At 35.5% G+C, this 24,704-nt stretch overlaps 1 protein-coding gene across 1 annotated transcript in view; it reads left to right on the forward strand.

The window, feature by feature from the left end:
- PLCZ1 (phospholipase C zeta 1) overlaps positions 1 to 24,704 on the forward strand; it is a gene marked incomplete at both ends in the record, with an annotated part of 45,262 nt that overhangs the window by 8,620 nt on the left and 11,938 nt on the right. The window contains 6 exons of the mRNA XM_079550807.1: positions 219 to 420; positions 4,697 to 4,841; positions 6,341 to 6,493; positions 13,296 to 13,523; positions 15,642 to 15,798; positions 17,213 to 17,329. Of these exons, the coding sequence (XP_079406933.1) occupies positions 219 to 420; positions 4,697 to 4,841; positions 6,341 to 6,493; positions 13,296 to 13,523; positions 15,642 to 15,798; positions 17,213 to 17,329 (1,002 nt within the window). The remainder of the gene's footprint in view (positions 1 to 218; positions 421 to 4,696; positions 4,842 to 6,340; positions 6,494 to 13,295; positions 13,524 to 15,641; positions 15,799 to 17,212; positions 17,330 to 24,704) is intronic.

Below are 24,704 nucleotides of genomic sequence, written 5' to 3' on the forward strand. Positions count from 1 at the left end.
CATAATTTAGAACCACATCAACACCAGAACTGTGCAAATCTGACATTTGTGTTCATATTGCTTTTTGTGAATTTTAAAATTGCAGAGAAGTGTTGGGCTGTAAAACATTTAGCAGTGTTCTGAATTATCTACTAAAAACTATGAAAAATACACAGATATAACTATCAGCTTAGCTTCACACCAGATTTTTCACCTTTCTTTTTTTCTTTTTTGAACAGTTAGGAAAAGAAGACAATTGTCGTTTGAAGGGTTTATAAGGTACATGAGTTCAGAAGATTGTATTATATTCAAAAAAGAGCACCGGACCGTCTACCAAGATATGAACCACCCATTATGTGACTATTTTATTTCATCTTCTCACAATACCTACTTGGTATCTCACCAGCTAGTAGGACCCAGCGATTTAAATGGATATATCAGGTATTCAGATGGAGGGGGTTTTTTGTTTGTTTTTAACCAATATTGTAAACATTCTCTGGCTTTCCAGAAGTAACTCACAGGTAATGCTTCTGTCAGTAGCCATTGTGGATGAAAGTGGAAAACAATAGTCTTATTTTATGTGTAATCTTTTCAATATATTTACCAAACCACTTGATCATAGACTGGAAATAATCCATTGTTTCACTTAAGCACGTAACATCCTTTTCATAGCAAAATAAATCTATAGCATGCAGCACAGTATATGACTTAATCAGTTTTTATTCTCAACATACCATGAAAAAATTACAAATAAACATAAAATTTCTGGGCCAACTCAGTTCTGATCAATATACAGGACATAAGTGCACACTATGTAGCTGTCAGTTATTCGTGATTAGTGTGTGTTGCAATGCAGTCAATTTGGAAATAGCAACGAAATGGGACAAAGGTCTTATGCGGGCATTATAGTAGCCAAGAGAGAGAAGAAACTGTTCAGTTGTGCAGCATATGACTCGAAGAGCAAAAGGAAACAAGTATACCTTATGGCCAAGATGCATTTAGCAGAAATAAGAAGTAGGAGAAAAAGGTGTGTAGAAGAAGAAGTAGGAGAAAAAGGAGAAGTAAGAGAAAAATATTGGTCATGATTTTGGCTGAGATAATTAAAAGTCCTATGAAATTTTTTGTTTGGTTTCTCTCTAGATATTCTCTAATGGCTTGCAATCATCACATTTATTTCTAGCAGAATTTAAAATTATATAAGGTAAAAACTGTGTCTCTTAAAATAATTGCAAACATGATATTAAACCTTTTCACTTCCTGTTTTTGAATGGTATTAAAAATATTAGAAAATATCTGTCTAGATACATCTTTAAGATATGGTTAAAATAAAAAAAAAATATGGTAAAATAATGTTCATAGAATCCTAGAATCACAGAATCATAGAATGGCCTGGTTGAAAGGGAACACAATAATCATTTCAACCCCCCTGCTATGTACAGGGTCACCAACCACCAGACCAGGCTGCCCAGAGCCGCATCCAGCCTGGCCTTGAATGCCTCCAGGGATGAGGTATCCATAACCTCTCTGAACCTGTTCCACTGTGTCACTACCCTCTGAGTGAAAAACTTCCTCCTAATATCTAACCTAAACCTCCTCTGTTTCATTTTAAGACTATTTCCCCTTGTCCTATCACTATCCATTCATGTCAATAGCTGTTTCCCCTCCTGTTGGTATGCTCCCTTCAAGTACTGGAAGGCCACAATGAGGTCTCCCCAGAGCCTTCTCCTCTCCGAGCTAAACAAGCCCAGTTCCTTTAACCTTTCTTCCTTGGAGAGGTGCTCCAGCCCTCTGATCATCTTAGTGGCCCTTCTCTGGACCCACTCCAAGAATTCTGCATCTTTCTTATGCTGAAGGTCCCAGGCCTGGATGCAGTACTGCAGAAGGGGCCTCACAAGACCTGAGTAGAGGGGGACAATCACCTCCTTCTCCCTGATGGCTGCCCCTTTTTTTAATGCAGCCCAGGATATAGTTGGCCTTCCGGGCTGCAAGCGCACACTGCTCAGTGTGTTTAATCCATCAAACCAGTGTGTTTAAACCATAAACCATCCACCAGTTCTTTAATCCATCAAACAGTCCATCTTTCAAATCTCTACCTCTCCAATTTAGAGAGAAGGATGTGGTGAGGGACCACATCAAAGGCTTTGCAGTCCAGCTCCTCATCCACCAGGACCACCAAGTCCTTCTCAGCAGGACTGCTCTCAAGGAAGCCTTCTCACAGTCTGTATAAATACCTGGGATTGCCCCAGCCCAGTATAACACCCTGCACTTGGTCTTGTTGAACCTTGTTACGTTCACTTGGCCCCACTTCTCCAGACTGTCTAGCTCCCTCTAGATTGCTTCCCTTCCCTCCAGTGTATCAATTGCACTGCACAGCTTGGTGTCATCTGCAAACTTGCAGATTGTGCACTCAATTCCATCGTCTATGTCATTGATAAAAATGTCAAAGAGCACTGGTCCCAAGACTGACCTTGGGGGACATCACTTGTGACCAGCTTCCACCCTGATACGGAACCATTATTCACAGCCCGTTGGCTGCAACCAGCCAACCAGTTCTTTAATCCATCAAACAGTCCATCTTTCAAATCTCTACCTCTCCAACTTAGAGAGAAGGATGTGGTGAGGGACCAAGTCAAAGGCTTTGCAGAAGTCCAGGTAGATGACATCTGTCCTTCCCCTGTTCACCAATGCTGTCACTCCATCATAGAAGGCCACTAGATCAGGCAAGATCTGCCCTTGGTGAAGCCATGCTGGCTGTCTCAGATAACCTTTTCGTCTAGTATGTGCCTTAACATGGTAACTAGGAGGATGTCCTCCATGATTTTTCCAGGCACAGAGGTTCAAGAAATGCTTACAAAGGCTGACCTGAACGTAATGTCTTTTTTTTTTTTATGTTGGCCCACAATGTCAGAGATAGATGTTGATGGTGTGGCAGTAGAGGTTGAATCTTCCCACCAGTATTCTGTTACAATTTGTTGTCATGTGACAGATGCAGCAGAAGGGCAGTCTGACAAAACGGTGCCTGACGTGGAAGAGCATATGAAGCAAGGATGTATCATTCAATTCCTCCATGCAGAAAAAATAACACCTGACATTAATAGATGCTTGCTGAACGATTATGGAGATCAAAAACTGGATGTGAGCACAGTGAAGAGGTGTGTGATGCTTGCTTTTTAGCAGTGGCAGCAGTGACATGAAAGACAAGCCATGTTCTGGATGGCCATGCACATCAGTCACATCACAAAATGAAGAGCACCTCAATCAGCTCATTTGCACGAATCTTCTGATTATGACTGGGGAACTGTGTATGAAGCTGAGTATTGGCTTCAAGGTGTAGGAAATGATGGTGGCAATGTTGGAATATCGCTGTTTGTGCCAGATGATTCCCATGAATGCTCACACAGGAACGAAAAGAAGACTGTATGCAAGTTTGTCAGGACCTATTGAAGCAATACAAGGCATTACTAATGATGAGAGGTGTCAGTGCTGTGAGCCAGAGTCAAAACAGCGGTCTGTGAAGTGGAACGTGATTTCTCAATTGAAAAAAATGTTAAAGACAGTCCTCAGTGGCTAAAGTGGTATACACTGATTTTTGGGATAGGAAAGGAGAGATTTTTCGGGAATTCCTGGAATCTGGAGGAACCATCAGCTCTGACCACCACACAAGAATGTTGACAGAGATGATGGCCTGGACTTCTAGAGTCAGGCTAGAGAAGAAATCAATCTTTCTCTTGCAAGATGATAATGGTAGGCTCCACATATCAGTTGGAAGATCATTGAATGTGTTGTCAATCTTAGTTGGTCTGTCCTACTACACCCACCATACAGCCTGGATTTGCACCTTCTGACTTTCATCTTTTTGAACCAATGAAAGACTGATTATGTGGGCAACATTTTGCTAGCAACAGCTTTGAAAAATCTGCTGGTGCAGATTTTTACAAGTGTGGCATGCAGGCTCTTGTTCATCAATGGCAAAAATGCACAGCAAATGATGGTGTCTATGCTGAAAAAATCATGTTGAACAGTTGAGAATTTGCTTTATCAGATAGTGTGTTTGTATTCTTTGTCATAACTTCCACAGAAATAAATAGGAGGCTTACTTTTGGAGCTACCTACATAGTAGCAAGGCAAATGTTAGATACCTAAGTGATTTAAGGGGAACAATTAACCTACTATAAATTGAAGCAGTAAATTTAAGGCTTCTGGGAAACTTTAGCCCTACCTCTTAGAAATTAAGTCCGAGGTAAAACAGCTAAAGAAAATAACAAAGAAGCAGAACCTGATTCTTTAGGTGTGATGGTGATATACTAATCCTTTTAAGTATGACAACTCTCAAACTTTCAGACATATCATGAAATAGTAATAGCAAAAAAAAAAGCCCTTTCAAGTATTTATTATTCCATTCTAAGCATACATTTACCAACTTCCAAAGTTTTTACTTTAAAATGTTGACTCTCTTTTTCAGTCTCTTAATGAAGGATATTCATATAATCTATCTTCCTCCTTAGTACACTGATAAATTTTATTACCTAATATGCCTAAGATGAACAGCAGAAAATAGAGCTTGGTCTCATATCTTTATAACTTCCTAGGATTTATCAGTTATGATTATAGACTAGTATTTTTTATTTTATGTGCTTGTAGGCAGAAATATAGTGACATAAAAAGAAATGAGGTGTTTTCCTTTTAACTGTGAATTATTTCCTTTGTTCTTTCCAAGTGCTCTGTTAAAAGGATGCCGTTGTCTGGAAATTGACTGCTGGGATGGCTCAAACAATGATCCTGTTGTGTATCATGGTCACACCCTCACAAGCAAACTTTCATTTTATTCTGTAATTCACGCAGTAGACAAGTATGCTTTTGCGGTATGTATATATATGTCAGTTAAAATGCTACAGTGTTTTAATAAAGCCTGCAAATATACTGCTATCTTGAGATTCTCAGAGGTAAAAAATAACCACAAAACTGAGATAGTCTTTATAGAATGAACATTACTAAAATGAATTACAGGAAAAATGTACAATCTGATTATTAATTTTGCAGTTTCTTAGATGGAATTCTTACCTAAGGTCATTTAGTCAAGCACTGAAAATGAACTGAAAAACTATTTCAGAGTCTGTCTAATGTTATACTTTCCGCCTTTATATTTTGCTATGAATTTACTTCACTTATTCTTCTGTTGCTAACACTGTCTGATATCCTAAGCTCAATTTCACAAAATAGAGAAAATATTAGACTAGAAGCTAGTTTGATATTTATTCTGTTTTCATTTCCACTTTTTTTTTTTTTTAAAAAATTCAAGATGTGATACAGGTCTTGTTGTCAGATGATTCATTAAGGCAATGTCCCTTCTGTCTATCTTTGGCAAAAGAGCAAAAGCTGGAGATTTTTTGTTACTCAGTCTCTTTGCAGATTTCTGACAAAACTTCTACTGAACTGATGTCCTGCAAGACTGTTAATGTAATTTGCATAATATATGTACATATGTACATTCACACATTTATGTGGATTTTTATACACACACATATATAGTCTATTCAGATTTAAGCTGGTCTTCAACAGGTATCAGATAAATCTCACCTATGTTTGCTTGTAAATAGAATATTGTGTAAAGGTATAACGTAGACTTCATTTAAGAAGCATGAGTCATAGAAAAAAGATGATAAAATTATATCAAGAAATAATAGTTCCTATCAGTCTAAACTAGTATGTTCTTCTGATAATGGTCACCAGCAAATCCTCAGTGAAAAAACGTTAAAAATTGAATAAACACAGAATGACTCTTCCTTTATAAACTGTCAGTTTAGATCCTACCCAAGCAAATATTTTATTCATTAGCTGATGACTTCTGAAAATTATTTATAGAATTGAAATGGACATGTCTCCTTTGAGGCATTCTCTGAAGTTTGCCAGAGTTCCTATGTCTCGCTTGAGTACTGTGATGGGTAAAGAATAGAGTCCCAAGAAAATACTGTGACATTATTAAAAAAAAATTGCATGGCTTTTTTTTCTTTTTAATCTCCGTGGATTTGTTTCTATCTCCTCTTAACGTCCTGGATGCTAACATGCTAAACGAGGATGATGTTTGGTTGTTTTTTTGTTTGTTTGTTTTTGTTTTTTGTTTTTTGTTTTTTTTTTGTTTTTCTCTTCTTTGGATTTAAGTTACTATTTCAACTATTCTTTCCCTTTTCTATAAGTATTGTGAGCTTTACTATTCTGTAACTATCCTAAAAAAACAAACACGTTCAAAGTATTTTGCAAATACAAGGAAAATATAAATTACTAAGGGGCCTTCTGCAATATATTTTTGGGGATCTTCTTTATATTTCTTAATCATAATGGACTTTAAATTCTATTTTTTTAGGCATCTGATTATCCAGTTGTGCTGTCTTTGGAGAATCACTGCAGCCCTAAGCAACAAGAAAGGATGGCACAATATTTACTAAATATTCTAGGTGACAAACTACTTACTTCAACAATTGGTGACATACCGGTGACTCAGCTACCTTCTCCTGAGGTAATAATACTGTATTTTGCTCTGTGAAAATTAGTGAAAAAAATCTTGCTTTTTTTTTTTTAAAAAAAACTCTTCTGAAACTGATCATTTGCATCTGAATGAACTTCAAATGGTAAAAAAATGAAAAATTAAGCAACACAAAATACATAAAAATATTTTCTTTAAGAAATAAATCATACAGATCAATGGGAATTTTAGTCTGCAAAAAAACTTTCCAGTACCACATTGAAGCCTGTATTCATAAAATGCTAACACAGTAGCATTTTTTTTTTTTTTTTTTCAGAGGTCTTTCATGTTGCAGTTCACATGAATCCAATTTCTGGTGCTTTGTATACATTAAATGTTTTATTGTATATTATATTCAAAAGCAGCTAACTTTCCAGTGCATAAATCTGCCTTCCTTAAAGGCAGATGCTTTTTCCTGTGTTTAGACTACCAGATTTTGACATAGGACTGCTTCTGTAGATGAACCACAATATGATAATTTAATTCATATTAAGTCATACTCTAAAGAAATTACAGTAATTTCAGTGTTGGCATTTGGTTTTTACTATGCAGTTTTTTATTCAGTGTTAGAATGGTTCTCAATGACAAGGTGCATTACAGCTGCCCTGTTTTCATATAAAATAAAAAGCAAACTATAAACCTCAGTTGAGTTACTTGTCAAATATTCTAGAAGTTAGAAGTTTGGAATCTGAATTCTGAATCTGAGAGCTGTGCAAAAACCAGGTTTTGGAAATTGAATTTTGGAAATTCAAAGTTATGAACAAATTTTCAGATTTTTCTATAAAAAAACCTTCAAAGTTTCCATTGACCTGTACAGTCGATATTTTGAAATTAAATTGAACACGTCTTTTCCTCTCCTCTCCTCTCCTCTCCTCTCCTCTCCTCTCCTCTCCTCTCCTCTCCTCTCCTCTCCTCTCCTCTCCTCTCCTCTCCTCTCCTCTCCTCTCCTCTCCTCTCCTCTCCTCTCCTCTCCTCTCCTCTCCTCTCCTCTCCTCTCCTCTCCTCTCCTCTCCTCTCCTCTCCTCTCCTCTCCTCTCCTCTCCTCTCTCACCTTCCCTTCCTTCCCCTCCCTTCCCCTCCCCTCACTTCTCTCCTCCCCTCGCTTCTCTTCTCGTATCCTTGAGTCCATTATTTGAAAGTTCTGAAAGAGGAAACAAATTGTAAATTTTAAAACAAAGTTATGCTTTAAAAGAAAAAACTTATATTTAAATCTATTGGTGTACCTGTTATTGGATAATTTATCTTAGTTCCTTAGATTAAAAAAAGTCCTGAATTTTAATGTTGTTTTAGAAATGGAAACCTAAATCTACATATATTTTGGTTGTGTTGAGAAAAGTGTTCATGGAACCATTTCACTGAGTTCCGTTACTGCAAAAAACATTTTCTCTTATTCTTTGATTCACCCTTAGGCAGTGTTTCTCAGCTGGTGGCTTGAGACCCCAGGGATATGAAGTCAGAAAAGGCAATTAGATGAGGGTAGAAAATTTTAAAATTCCCATTGTACCAGTCTTTGCATTAAATGTTATTTCAAGAACAAAATATTTTTTAATGTCTTGTAACATAAATACATGCATGCAAAACAGTCATTCAGGCTTGCCACTGTCATCAGCAATATGTAAGATGTATTTTCCACACTTCTTTACAGTACCTGAAACAGAATGATGCAAATGCAAATGTTTTGTTTCAAAACAAGGATAAAACTGTGTTCAAGAGGTGTCTGGATGAGGAGCTGCGAGATATGGTTTTAGTAGCTTGTAATAGCAGTGGTAATGAGAAGATGGATGGACTAGATGATCTTATAAGTCGTTTACAACCTTGTGATTCTATGATTCTATGATTGTCTTAATTGTGTCAACACAACATGCAGGTAGAATTTGGTAAAGTAATTGTGAAGGAAAAAACATTTTTAAAGAAATTTGTTCAAGAGATTTGCTAGAGTATTATAATGCTACTATATTTTCGTAGCAGTATTGTCTTAAATCTATTTAGTACATCTTTATAAATTTCTCATAAACATTTTTTTTTTAGATTGCAGTCAAATATTTTTCTATCAATGTCCAGTCTCAATTTGCAAACCTTGAAAACACTGTAAATCATAGAATTACAGAATAATTTATGTTACAAGGGGCCTATGCATCCATTTCACCTAGCTCAAGCAAGGACACTCAGCACAGCGTGCTCAGGCCCATGTCCAGATGGCTTTTGAAGATCTCCAAGGAGGAGAATCCACAACCTCTCTAGGCAACCTGTGCCAGTGCTCATTCATCTGCATAGCACAGAAATGCTAGCATTCACGAGAAATCTCCTGTATTCCAGTCTGTGCCCGCTGGCTCTTTTCATGGTGCTGGATACCACTGTCAAAAGCCTGGCTCCATCTTCTTTGTGTTCTCCCTTCAGGAACTTATACACATTGATGAGATAGATCCCTCCCAAGCCAGCTCCTCTCCAGACTGAACAGTCCCAGCTCTCTCAGCCTATCTCCACCTATCCACATAAGAGAGGTGCTTCAGTCCTTTTGATCATCTTGGTGACTCTCCTTTGGGCTATTTCCACTATGGCCCTGTCTCTCTTGTACTGGGGAGTCCAGTACTGCATAGAGGACTCCAGATGAAGCCCTGCCTATACTGAGTAAAGTGGAAGGAGCGTCTCTCATTACCCACTGCTGATAATTTGTTTAATTAATCCAACAATTCTTGATGTCTTCCACTATTTTAGGTTCTTTTCTGCAGCTTTCCAGCTAAGTGCTCCCCAGCATATACTGGTGTCTGGAGTTGTTCTTCCACAACTGCAAGCCTTTGCACTTCACATGTAAGGGTTTACCTAAAAACATCTCAAAGCACAACTACATTCAATTTAATTGATATACAAAGATTATACATCCTCCATAGCAACCACAGAATCATTGTACTGCATCTGAATCACGGAGTCACTAAATTGCATACCACAAATAGTATATCTATGGTAGATGTTACTTTCAAAATGCTTCTCAGAAGAGAATGCACACTTCAAATTTCCATAGCTTAGAGTTTTCATATGTAATGTCTGTAGAATTTATATCTGAAAATGTATTGACAGTTTCCACAATCAGTCCCCACTTAAATGTATGCTGTTCATATGAGATTCAAGATATGTGAGATTTATACCACAGTAAGAATTACCTGAATATCAGTGTCCTCATCTGATTTTCAGAAGCCTGAATTTAATTAATCATTATGCTGGGAGTCTTGTTTTACTTCAGCTGTTCTGATTTGTGTTGTACATTGCATTAACCAGAAGACAATTTAGAACAAGAATTAGGTTTTCTTAATTTAATTATTTAAATATTTTTTCCAATTGATTGTACCTGAAGGTTCTAGTTTAAGAGTCTCAAATGACTTGATAATGCTCCAGGAAGACCTCATTGTGGCCTTCCAGGCCTTGAAGGGAGCGTATCAACAGGAGTGGGGATGTCTGTTTACAAGGGTGGATAGTGTTAGGACAATGGGGAATGGTTTTAAACTGAGACAGAAAAGATTTAGTTTAGATATTAGGAGGCAGTTTTTCACTCAGAGGGTGGTGACACACTGAAACAGGTTGACCAGAGAGGTTGTGGATGCCCCATCCCTAGAGGCATCCAAGCCAGGCTGGATGTGGCTCTGGGCTGCCTGGTCCAGCAGTTGGGGCGTTGAAAAGGACCACAATGATCATCGAGTTTCAATCCCCCAGGCCATTCCATGATTCTATGATTCTATGACCATTATTATCCAGGGAAGATATACTATGCTTTACATGTTCACATTTTTAAATATGTTTGCACTTTATAAATTCATAAATAATAAAGGTATATTTTTAAAACAATTTGTATTTTATGTTTAAATTTTAAAAAATGAAACAATAGTGGATGTTCAGACTTTCAGCTCATTATTTGCTTAGAAGATTTAGACACGTTTGTACAAAAAATCTCAAATGTTTAGCACAACTGATTGTCAGTTAAAGAACTCAAATTTCACAGTCACAGATTTTGTAACCATACATTTGTTATGAGTACTTTTGAAGATCTGTTTGAAGCTCAAACTTAAAATGTGTGACGTGTCTTTTTCAGTTCACAGTTCATTTTCAGTGATTCAGGTTAACTTTTATTGGAATCTGCTTATGGCCCAAGATTAAAAAAATCTCTTTTTACTACAGCATTTTCTGTAACTGTTTTTTAAAAGAATGTAATGATTTTTAATTGTTATTTTTATAGTAAAAAAAAAAAAAGTTTTTCCTACCTGAGGATGTTTACCACTTTCCTGTAATAATAAGTAGACCAACTTAGAAATGCCTTTAAATTTTATGGCCTCTTTTTGTACAGTGAAACAAATTATGGCCTTTCTTTACTTAAAGCAAATTTACATGCAATATGTCCAAGAAAAGGTTTTCTTCCTCTTGCATATCTGGTCTTTTGTGATTTGTAGAAGTAAGTCTTAACTATGAACATGAAAACATTAGACCAATCGGGGACAGAACTGCTTTTCAATATTGCAGTAGATAAAGATAGGAAGGAAAATTCTGAACTGTAAAAAATATGAGTACTCACATTAAATCTCTTCTAAAAATAGCACAGAAAAAGAATGGGTGTATCAGTAAGAAATGAAGGAAGTGTTAAATTGCATCCTTATTCTGAATCACCCATACAGACAGACTAATCAAACCTTACACTAGCATGACATTGATGAATATTAGCTATAGGATATATCATTTCACTTCTATACTGACATACTAATAATACCAAATCTGAAGTAATAATATCAGCAAGGAAGATTACAATTCAAATAAATGGAATATATATGTAGTATCTGTTATATAGATTTAGTTATATATATATATTTCTGTCGTTCCTATTTTTCATATTGATTGAGTGGATAATTTATAATGCATTATCTGCTACATATAAAAGTTCAGTTATGCTTTATTTAATGTGAAGTAATTGCTTCTTGTTAACTCCCCCTGTACTATAACCTTCCCCTTCACTATTGCATATGAATCATGAGGAATATTTTTGTGGACTACTATCCAAGAACCTAAATTTTATTATTCACTGACAGTAACAGTGTCAGTGTTATGTCCACTATATAATAGCTATTCCTCTGTGAAGATTATTTCATAAGTGAAATTCATACTTGTATTAGAGGCATAGAGGAAAGGCATTTATTGGAAATGATAATTTTTATGAACTTTTTCCTTAGTCCTTTGTTACAGAAGAAAGGATCTTACCAGTGAAAAAATACCTTGTTTGTTATACAGTCAGTAAAAATTTACTAGATAATTCATTTGAATTATTCTAAATTTCTTTCAAACCTTTAGTTAATGAAAGCATATAAGTATCAATGCAAATGTTCTTTGTAGCAGTTTAATAAGACAATGTTTTACCTTTCTTAAATTACTTATATGTAATATTGCTGTGGTTTGTTTACTTTTTCTCTTTATTTTCCTTTCTCCCTCCCCCTACTCCCCCCAAAAAATCATGAATTTGAGCACTACATATTATGAGATAGCTTCTCATTTCATTGCAGAATTTTTTCCTATATATATAACTGGGTACTCATTTGATTAAAAAAAATGCTGTACAACATCATAGCAAAAGTGTATAGAGAAAAACAAGAAATATCTTCATTATTAAACCTACTAAAATTCATAAGGATTTATGTAGTGTTTTAAAATATTATGTAAGGTTCTGTTACTGAGTAGAAAAATTCTGCTTTCAAGTTAGTAATCTCTAAAACCATCATTCATAGGTGGTGGAGCTACTGATTATGAATGTTCTTTTATGTATTGGAACTGTATGTATAGAGATCTTTATTTTCTCTACATAAAGGGATAGTCCTTTCACTCCATATGAAATGTGCATTTATATATGACCCATAAAATAGAAAAACTGTTTAGTTAACAAATTATCAAAGTCCATTAATTTCCACATATAGGTAAGCTCAGCTCTAGGGTACACAGTGTTCTTGATAATAATAACATAATAACAGAAGTTTTGATTTGATATACCACAGAAGTATGCACCAGTGCACTAATCAAACAAGTTTTTTTAGCGGTTAGGCAAAAAAACAGCTTCAAATGAGCATCAGATGATTGGCTGCAAGTCTACATATAAAAACATATTCAAGCTTAGTAAATAATGTATTTCCTACATCTTACCTGGCCATCACCTCTGACACTTCCTTAGAATAATAGAATTAGTCAGCTTGGAAAAGATCTTCAGATCTTAAGATCTTCAAGTCCAACTTCAACACAACCAAATTTACCCTAACTCTAAAAACCCTCCACTAAATCATGTCCCTGAGCACCACATCCAAATGGTTTTAAAACACATCCAGGAATGGTGACTCAACCACCTCTCTGGGGAGCCTATTTCAGTGATTAATAGCCTATTCCGTAAAAGAGTTTTTCCTGATATCCAACCTAAACTTACCCTGATGTAACTTCAGGCCATTTCCCCTCGTCCTGTTGTCCTTATCTTCAGTCTTACTTATCTTCCTCCATCCTGCTCATATCTGCATCTATGTATTGCAGAGCTTTCTGTTTTTCCTGTTGAATTGTTAGGTATACACATTCTGTTCCATACTTTGATCTCCAGTCTCTGTTTCTGCTTGTTTTACTCACTTTTGAAATCTGTATCACTGATACTTACATTCACTATATTGTGCTCCCTCACTTCATTATACTTCACGAATAGCTAAGAAAATGCATTAAGCATCATCTAAATATGAAGTTCTACAATTAGTACATACATAATTTTAGTTATTACTGCTCAACTTTTTATCTACAGGCATTAAAATTCAAAATATTGGTAAAAAATAAGAAAAGTGGAACAATTGAAGAAACTATGCTCAGGAAAGGTCAGGACAGTCATGGTGAAACAGGGGAAGTATCTGAAGAGGAAATTACATCAAGTGACGAGGAGACTGATGAAAAAGCCCCTATTTACCCAAAAAGTAAATCCTCAAAAAGAAAATCTGAAGTTCGATCTTCACCTCCACCTCGAAAAAAGGCAAAGGTAAAAACTTATGCAACAGCTGAATTTAGAAAACACGTATCTCTCTGTCAGCCTTTCTATGAAAAGAAGAAATACGCTATTTCAAAATACAGACTATATTTAGGCTTATTTAGGCTTTATTATTACTTAGAAAAATATATTTTGAAGGATATTTTCCTGAATACATTCCAAACTGGACCATGTTTTAGTATCCAACTAAAAAAGATCTTCCCTGTGCTCCCATCCTGAATTGCACTTGCATTTTTCACTTTCGAATCTAATGCTTGCCTGTGGTGATCAGTGACACAGTAGGTTCAGCTGCTTTGTTAATCCCAAAGCCTTTCTGGAGCTATGCATGAAGGATGCTAATAGTGGTTCCTGATGATGAAGGACAGTTTTATATCCATTCCATTCTATGGTCTTACAGTCTGTTTTGGAGAGATCCTTTGTTATTAATTTACAGATTAAATCAATTGTAGACTTCTGGTTGCACTAGTATATTCTAAAGCATTTATTATAGAAAAGTTGTTGCAGCACTTATTATGTAAAGACATAATATTAAATACTACTTCTGAAAGAGTCTCTATGAAAATTAGATGTCATTTTCTTTTCGATTGTCAAATTGAACGTTTTGTTAATTGAACAGTAGCTCTCTTAACGTGGAAATCCAGAAATCCATTGATTTCAAACTACTTTCTTCAGCATTTAAAGTAGGCAGGATGCACCCAGTATCTAGACAATTTTGCACATCACACTGTGATTGTATGAATGTATACAGACTGCTCCTCAGGACTCCACATTTTTGCTGAGACACAGTAAGTTCCTCAGTGTCTTTTTTTTCTCTCAGTGATTTGAAGTTCAAGATCTTTAGTTCTTTCTCTTTCCACCTGATAAGAAGGGATACCAAGGCAAAATTCTGAGGAAGGATGGGATAGGTGAAGAAAAACTTCAAATAATAGGGTCATACATATTTATGACATCATGTTACAGACCAGAACATATATCATGTGCATCTGGTTCAATTGCAACAAGAGTTGTCTGGTCGCATTTCACATGCAGAAGAGATTATTGCTTCTGGGGTCCTGCACTATGGATTGGGAGTATTTATTCTGTGATCCAACCCTACTGTTCTGTTAGGAGGGCAGGAGAACATTCAAATCCACAGTTGAGGTACCCTGGTGACGTTGTTGTATTTGACTTCATCACTTCCTTTCACTTTGAGAGAGTTCTATTATTTAACTCTATGCCAATAGACTCCCGTTTCTCCTCATGGGACATATCTCCAGAATAAATAATGCACTTAAATTTTGCATAGTTTATGTCAGATGGGAATTTACTTTCAGAAGTTTTAATGGAATGTAAACTTTATTGACATTGTCAGCTCTTTCTGGATACTAGCCTGATTAGCTCATACCTCTGTGTTAAGTTAAATGAAGAGGTCATATAGTACCTCAGTTTAAGAGATAATAGGCTGGTAAAATTTCCACTCACTTTCACTGTACACAAGCGTTTGCTTTTGCTTGCTTTGGTAATAGAACGAGACTAAATAAAGACTGACCAGAGAAATTTCAATCTTAATTAAGAACAGAGTTTATCATCAGAGCAGTTCATGGAGGAGTATATCTTTGACTGATTTGTTTGACATGTTAAAATATTCTCCTGTTATCTGTTTCTTGTAGTTGAGTTTGAGTTGTCAGTGTGCACAATACCTTCTACTCTTTTTTATTTCTCAAAGTACTTCCTACCAGTATATCTTTTCTGTAATTTTATGTACTTAAGTTGGACATATATTTAACGTGAGTAATGTTAAGAGCCATGAAAAATGACTTTAGTTTATATACTTGTCTGAAAAGCAGGGAAATATTAAAGCTGTCCAATATTATGCCAGGAAGCACTGGAAGTATCCCTGCATCCCTTCCACATCTACTGCGATTATCACAAAGACAATAACCTTAACTGTCTTTGACTGGATCAACTTTTACTATCACAAATCATATGTTAAGGTCAAATACACGTTACATGCAATACATTTTCCCACACTTCATATGTCTTATTTGTTAAGTTCTTCTGAATTTTTAATAATGTAATATGTACTGTGATTTTTTGTGTTCTTACATTATTTTATTCTCTGATTATTAGACGAAGAAAATGAAGATTGCCATTGAGTTGTCGGACCTTGTGATTTATACCAAATCTGAGAAGTTTGTAAGCTTTGAGCATTCAATAACTCATCAGAAGTGTTATGAAAACAATTCAATTGGAGAGGTTAAAGCACAAAAATTTGTAAAACATGCAGGTATTTCCTTTTAATTTAAACAGAAAAATTACAGTGTTGTTATGTTTCATTGCTTAGGCATTGGGAGAGTTAAAAAGCTTTACAGAATTTCTGTTGTCCAATTTTACTTGGCTGTTTCTGTAGTACTGTTTTAGAAATAACTCATTTTCACTGCATTTTTATATTTCATTTGGTTTTGTGAGCCAGTTTGAAATTCAGCATTATTCTAATTTCATGCAACTTCACAAGAACAAATATTAATGTGGTATACAAAATGTATGAATACCTTTTGGTTCATTTTTTCCTACATGAAATGATTTGAAAGTTACATGAAAATGTAAGGAACAGATCTTTTTTCTGTACACAATCTGTAGCTCTCAGTGGAGTTTAGTATCAGTACCTCTGATTGCAAATGAGAGAATCCACATGAAATGAACAAACTCATAGAAGACAGTCTGTTCTTTGGACCACATCTTTCATATGGGCCAAGTGGATTACTGAAAACACAGTCTATGCTAGATTATCTCCATTTGGTGCAGCCAGAACAACATAGTCTCTGCTGTTTTAACTCCAACTGCCTGACAACAGCCTTCAGGGAGTATTAAGAGCAGAGATCACTGACCATGAGAATGAAGTCTGCCACAGCCCATTCATTCAGGTCCAGCCCAGCTGCCATCCACTCTTGGCAGAGATGATTCAATGGTTGGTTAGGTGAATGGTGCTGAACATCATTAAAGCAAGTAGGCTTTTGCCAGCTGTCCGTACTAAAAGTCCTTGCCGGTCTGTCTAGCAACCTAGTAGTTCAACTAAAATAAGGGGAAAGAAGTTGAATGGAAAGGATCAGAATGATGGTCCTGGAAGTTTAAAGCTTTCTTTTTAATCACTTAACTGGAATAGCATAGGTAGATGTAATTCTAGATTTTCCATGTCTGTGTAGTTTATGCCTTTATGGGAGATAATAAAGCGTGTTTTAGAAATGTACTACTCACAGGTCTTGAGATGATTCATTTGACTTTTCTAAGCCTCAAAGCAGAAATCAAGCTTAAGTTATTTGAAGATAGGATAGATGTGTTTCCACTAGAATAATTGAAGAATGAACGGGGCTTTTTAGCCAATTTCTTGTTTTGTGTCTTCCCTATTTTACAGGGAAAATGAGAGGTTTAGTGTAAAAACTGTCTACTTAGTAAATAAACAGGTACAGAAGATTTCCCTGAAGTAATGATTTTGGTTATTGAACCTTCAGAAAGTCTGCATATTAGAAAAAATATTATCAAAGATCATTTTAAGATTTAAAAATACGATTTTTATCATATTTCAAACGGTCACATTTAGTAATGTAACATGCATAGAAATTGTCTTAAAATCTTATTATTTATTTAAATGTCTATTTTTTTTTAAATGTGCCTTACTAAGGTTTTATGATTCTGTTTTTCAGCTAATCAGTTTGTTTCACATACTTCACGTTTCATTACAAGAATCTACCCAAAAGGAACAAGAGCAGATTCTTCAAATTATAATCCTCAAGAGTTCTGGAATGTGGGTTGCCAAATGGGTATGTATATTTACTGACTGTTGCATTCAAAATTTCAGAGATTATAGAGATATAGAAGTTCTACCTTTTTGTGAGCTACAAGTTTCATAATTTCCTTCAGTGGCATAATTTTGCATTATCTAAACTTCTCATACAGTCTACATATTCAGGTAACTTTTATATCCCAGAATCTTGGAATTCTGATAAGAAAGAACTAAAAGGAATATTATTTTAAATTATTTACTAATTAATTACAATTAAGTCATAGCTAATTACAGAAATAAATTTTTGCTAAATAGCTATAGGCATATCCCAAACATCTCAAATTATTATAGTTCACTAATTGCTTTGAACTATTGTGGTGTTTTTTTTCCCCTATTAGAAACTGAGGAAAAAAGAAGAATTAAGGACAAGATATTATTAAACTTTGAACCTTATTTTGTATTATTCCCAACTCTACAACGACACAAAAGTGTGATTTAATCTTCTGAAACATTGCAGCAAAAGTGTATATATAGAACATTCCACAGCTAACACATAACTTTCTTCTCTTTCTTTGTACAACTTCCTTTTTTAATTAATAATTCTGTTATATTTCTTGGTGTCTGTCTGTACGGAGAGTCTAAGCAATAATTTATATTTTATTGCCTGCCTGTTTTGGCTGAAATTATTTATGTTAACTAAGTTACCTTAGGTTTAGAGTTAAAAGTGAGCATACTACGCATTAAACAGTGTACTTTCAGAAACAAAAATTTTGCAATTTTCCTTTCAAGAAAATTAAAATAGCTTACATCCTTTTGTATTCTGTGTTATTCAAATCCAATGATCTCCATGGTTATTTGTCTGCTGTGCTGAGGCATCACTAGAGCATCTTTATAGCAGAAAGTGGGAAAGGTAGCTTTTTTAATCTTCTTTTTTCTTGTTATCTTTCCTCTATTTATCTCTCTCTTAATAAATAATATAATATAATATAATGTAATGTAATGTAATGTAATGTAATGTAATGAAATGTAATATATTTTCCTTTTCTACTGGAGCCTAACATTTCCTGTAGCTACTCTGTACTTAGCAAGAGAATAGAAGCAGCTGCCTGTTTAACTAAATGTGGGCATTGTAGGAATGCAATTGCTTTTGTATTTTGCTGAAGTTGTCCTATAGCACTGAATTACAAGAGAGGATGGAAAAGTATGTAAATGTGATCTAGGAATCAGCACTGCAATTAAATCATCATCTGAGGATCAGTTTGATTTTCAGTGGCTGTGTGTGACTGGGGTGGCGCTGATGCAGGAGATGTGTGCACAACAATTAATGTTGTTGTCAAGAATTCCCAGATTATGATAGCTACTGCAAAGATGCAGTCAAATACCCCTGATCATCTGGATGCTGAGTCACAGCTGCTGCCGTCTACAGTGACTTAATACAATCAAAGCAGATTTAGTGTCTTTCTTTTCAGTGTATTTCAAAGCAAGTTAGCACCCTGAGCAATGAAATAACAGTAACCTTGGTTTCTCTTCAGTTCAAGTTAGTTTTTAATTTGAAAGTGTTAAAGATAAGCATGACTTTATTCTCAGTAGGCTTTGAAAAATCTCTTAGCCTGTAAGCACTTTCCACTTCTTAATGGCTTCAGGCACAATCTTGCTTCATCATTTTATTCTTCAGTTTAAAAGCAATATTTTTGCATCTGGATATGTATTCTATCATTTATTCTGACTATATCATAATCGGCTGACGGAGACTGTGGAGTGAGTAGGGCAGTTTGCCATAAACTTCATAGTTTCAAGAAGTGAAAGAGACGGTCTCACTTTCTTACATTACAATTCACACTCATACTGTGAAATATATGATTTTCACTTTGCCTTTAAGGCTCAGGAACTTATGTGAAAAAGGCTTCCCATTGCTGTGGCCCTGACCACAAGCAGTGGAGGACTGCCCCAGGCCTGAATTTGTTAATGTTTGCCAGCCCTCTACCCAAACTACACAGTACTATCAGGATGTAATGTGGGAAGCAGTGACTAGGGAGGCTGTGTGAAATTTCCCACTCAGTATTGGCTGTTCAGTGAAACAACTGAAATGCACTCAGATCCCCTCACAATTCTCTCCTTATAATTTCTGCTTCTCATCCTCACTATTGTATTGAGGTATAGTTTTACAGCTACTGTGGGAGTAAAAAATTACTAGCCAGTATAAATTTTGTGTCTGTGTTTTCATAAATATTTTTTATGGTGCATATTTAATACTGGGTTAGGCTTTTGCTGGAAGTATCTCAACATTACCATGCCATTTGAAATTCGTTTGATGATATTCTGCCTTGATTGGTTAATCCTCATTTAACTTGTGCTGTGCTATTGTGGGATTATTTACTTGAGGTTGTGCTCTCTCCATATTGTCTGCATTGCTATTAAGAACCAGTATGCTTGTTTCATGCTTAGAGGAAGAACTAGGCAGAAGTCCTTAGTTTTAAAGGGCTTATCACACAGCAGTTTGTTTTATTTTTCCATTTACATTTCCATAATGATCTATTTAAAGAATATATCCATTTTTCACGTCTCAAAGAGGGCTTAAATACTTATTAATGACTACATTAAGCTGGAGTATACTTAAATGCAAAATCATTTTGAGGATTCATTAAACATAAGATTTTTGCTTTGGGCCCCTTCTTGGAAGAATTAAAAATATGCAGGAAATGGTTAGATCTGCCCTCTTGGTCACAGCACTTGCATCTTCATTTAAAGGAATGCTTTTCTCATGGGAATAGGCTGATTACAAATAAGTCTTCTCATGAATTATTTCCAAGCAATGCCAGACCACGTCTTGATTCCCTAATCTGTTTCAGATAACTGTTTGGCTGAAATAAGACTGCATTCCAAAATGTAGCTCTCAAAACTCCACTCAGTGAACCTTCTACTGATGCTTTTTCTCCGATTTAACTCACATTTCTTGATTTCTTCATTTTCATGTTTTCAAAAATCCCACATATTCCCTCTGCTCCTTACCACTGCAGTCTACATTCCATGTGCAGAAATGTTCCCTACAGTCCCTGGGATTTTCAGATTTATCCTACGTCACTTGTTCCTCTTCCTCAGCTCCTTTATCCCATCCCCACTCCTGAATGGTTGCCCTTCTACCTTATCTTTAAGTTCTACTATCTGTTCTTGATGCACAGATAAATATATTAGGTTCATTATATGTAGTTCAAATCTACATATAATACTACTTGCCAGGACTCTCTCTGCATCTTACAAATGATGACAGCTGAGTAATTCTTTCATTTCCCCTATTGATGGGCCCAAAACATTGCTCTCTCCTGTACCTTGCCAGCAATTTTCTCTCTGAACTGTTTGGGACATTAACTTGGAAGATGCCACTAAACCAGGATAAAATTCAGCAAGCCCAAGATTTGCTGAGGCTGAAGATAAGAATTCTGTATTTGTGTAAACCTAATTTTCAGAGGAAGGCAAGTTAAAAATGACAGTGAAAAGAGTTCCCACAAAAGCATTCTTCCATGTCACTCTGCACTCAGTGCCCATTCTCTGAAAACTGGGTCTCATAAGAACAGGGTAGGTTTTGTGAACAAAGAGGTCTTAGGGAGAAAAATACCTACAATAACATTTTATGGTTTGGAAAAATTAGTATTCCTCTTGCATGCTACTGCAGTGTAGCACTGGAAAGAACTGGTTTGGCATATCTTTATCTCCTTTTTATTTACTAAATAAAATGGAAAGTAAAGATTTATGCATGGAAAGAAAATTCAGGATAGCTATTGAAATAAACAGATATGAATTGTTTTAGGAAGGGTGAGGAAAACAGAGCAAAAAAACCCGAACACACACACACACACACACACACACACACACACACACACACAAACCCAACCCAAACAAACAAAAAGAAATTCTCAGTTAAAAATAAAGAGAGAAATAATTAAATATCCTTTTGAATACATCCCTTATATACAGTAGAAAACATTTTTCCATATATCACAACAATCTACAGGTCTGACCAAGTCAGCATTAGTTACATGAGATAGCCAGGGTATGGCAGATTCAGGATTTTGTTTTAGAAGAGCTACCATAGACCGTATGTTTTCTGAAGAAGTCATAAAAATGTATACACTACTGTGAAGGAACCACTACTTGTATAATGGAACTTTTTAATTGAAAATTTTGTTTTGGCTTTTGAAACTGAAATGCAGCCTTGCAATTTTATCATATCTGTTGTGTGGCTAAATTTTGTGTGGAACAGTATGACAAAATACAATGCATGAAAAGTGGAAAAAAACTCTCCAAGCAGTTCTGAATTTTAACTCTAATGCTACCTAGGGAAAAGAAGATCAGTTATGTAGATCTTGTACTTCATTTGCTGAGCAGGAACTGATCATCAGTGTGGGCTAGATAGGACTGCAAATAACTGAAAATTTAAAGGTGAAGCAGATCTTGGAAAACCTCCTAAGGAAAACACAAGACGCAGGCTCACTAATTTACTTTTCAATTTTCAATTTTTGCATATTTGCAGCAAAAATATGTTTTCTTTTCTCTGTGGACGAATAGCAAAACTAGAGAGAACAGAACTGATTTTTTTTTTTTTTTCCTAAGATCAATTTACCAGGTTATGTTTGATATTGGGAAGTTTAGATATTTCCACAATCTTAATGAATGCTCTGTATTTCTGAATAAGTGATGAAGTGTCAAATTTAGTGAAGGTATTTCTAAAGTAATGTAATAGAATTTAAGAAAAAACACAAGTTCCCCCAATTAAAAGATGGTGGAATATCACTTTTTCTTTTAATCATACACATAGTTTGTTTTACAGTATGATAATTTTATATTCTTGTTTATGATTTCTACTGGATTTTTTTTCTAACAGAGAAAGTGTGTTTTCTATTAGGTCTTTTCTAACTGCTAATAGTATGTCTAAAACAAACTGAGAATATGCATTGCATCATACATTATAGATAGACTTAACTCTAATCAGTGTCTATGAGATGAGGGAGACAGATACATCACAGAATTTCATACGTGATTATTTGACATCTGTGAGGGCTGCTCCAAAAATAATACCTCCTATTTTATTATGTTGGTCCATGTCAGAGGTGAATATATGGCAGTAGAGATTGAACCTTCCTGCCAATAATCCACTGCATTTTTCTGCCACGTGACAGATGGAAGCAGAGGAGCATCTGTCAAAATGGCATCTGACATAGAGTTGCAGATGAAACAAATGTGTGGAACTGAATTCCTCCATGCAGAAAAAATGGAGCTCACTGACATTCATTGATGCTTGCTGAACTTATATGGAGACCAAACAGTGGATGTGAGCAAAGTGAGGTGGTGGGTGGTGCATTTCAGCAGTGGCAACAGTGATATGAAAGGCAAGCCACTTTCCAGACAGCCATGCAGATTTTTATGAGAGCGGCATGCAGGCCCTTGTTCATCACTGGTGAAAATGCATAGCTTATAGTGATGACAATGCTGAAAAACAGTGCTTCTTAGCTGAGAATTTGCTTTCTCAAATAGTGTTATTTTGATCTTTGTGTCTGTTGTAGTTTCCATTACTTTTGGAGTGACTTCTGTAGAAACCAGCCACGTAACAGAAACTCAGATGTATTTGCAGAATGATTAGAGATTTTATACCAAGATTGAAAGAGGTCTTCTCAAAACCAGGCTATAAATCTGGTATATCATTACATCTCATGACAAAAACACACTCAGGCTGTTCTGCGCAGGTGTTCTTTTGGTCTGGAGCTCATTCTGTATTTGGGCTTGCTGTGGCCTTACCTCACAGTCATGGACAGTATGCTATAAGGAAGACAGGAAAGATTTCCTGCTAGCTCACAACACAAATAATGCCTTGAAAGAATGAGTGAAGAAAGCATAAAAAAGCATCTGTTCATTGCCCACTCAATTTTACTTGAGCTTTCAAGGACAGGAGTAGTTGTCATAGTTCAGCTTCTGTCTCACAAAAAGGATATATCTATATTATTACCTTTTTACTGATTTGCTTTTAACAGTCCAAAAATTCATCTTTAGGAACTAAATCTTGCATAAATGACTTAAATCCTACTCAATTGTGTTGTACATTCTGAAAAGGTAATAGTATGATGCCAAAAAAAAAGAAGCATATGTTATTAACAAAGTCATGTTGTTGAAAAAAATCCATAAATGTAATCGGTCACGTCTGTAATGCTTTATGAAACTCAATAAAAACAGCTTTTTCACATCTTACTGTTTGCTCCCAGATGTCTCCAACTCGATGGGACAGTAGGATTATAGGACTCCAGGGATATGATTAGTCTCATACTGAATAATGGACCCACTTTTGCTTAGGCTACTCCTCAAGTTCATTGACTGTATTCTCACTGGCTCTAGTGAAGAAGCTAATTCCTCTAAGTTAGGTGGGATAATATCTCCAGATAAATTGAACTATTTCAATACACTTGCCTTTCTGTTGGAAAGATCCAGGGGCTAGGAGGTGTCTTGAATAAAGCTTTCATATTCCTCTTGCAGGAACATCACTAACCGCCAAGTTTATGACAAAGGTCTTGGTTACTCTGGAGCTCGCTTCTTTTTGACAGTCGTGGTAGATTTTTGTGATTGTTTAGTTTTGTGGGCAATAAAAGCTGTAACTTTAAACAAAAGAAACATTGAAATTTCATTTTGTCAGCGTTTTGTTGACAGTAATCATGAAAATAACGTTTTTTCACTAAATCCAGAACTGCAGACAGCTAATAGAACACTAAATAACTTACCTGACATTTAGTCATTGTAAAAGAAATACAGAAGAAACTACACGGGCACAATTGTCTCTGAACTTCTTGTTGACCTTGTTCTAAATGTTGTGTTAGAAAGCCAGGCTGAAACAGGAAAGTGAAGCAGATTATATCCTGTGCTCTGTCAGGAAACACAAGGCAAGCAAACTAAGAAAATATTTTCAAAAAATATCTATTTCATGTTTGAAGTAATTGCAGTGACAACCAAAAGATGCCGAGACTTACACTGCAGTGTAACTTTCAATCTGACATATTAATTAAATAACAAAAAACAATTTAGATTTTAGATATGATAGTTTATCAGAAATGCTTTAGGTACTTTTCCCATGAGAACCTCACAAGAAAGGATCTCTAATTGAAATCAGTTGTAGAAATTCTTGTGTAATGGATAGTGGATGGTTTTTAATCATCTGACATCTATTTTCCAGTAGAGATACCTGTAATTAAGTAGGAACATTGTCAGCAATTATGAACACTAGAATGACTGAATTCTTAACATTTCTGTTAATAATGTCTGTAGAGCAGTAGTATTCAGTTGGCCCAAAGACAATAAGAATAGGCTGACTGCATACGCTGTGCATGATGTGTCACACAGTTATGAATAGCACTCAGTTTGCAGATGAGTAATCC

This window comes from Tetrao urogallus (assembly GCF_951394365.1).
Source record: "Tetrao urogallus genome assembly, chromosome: 1".
In the NCBI taxonomy this organism is placed as follows: Eukaryota; Metazoa; Chordata; class Aves; order Galliformes; family Phasianidae; genus Tetrao; species Tetrao urogallus.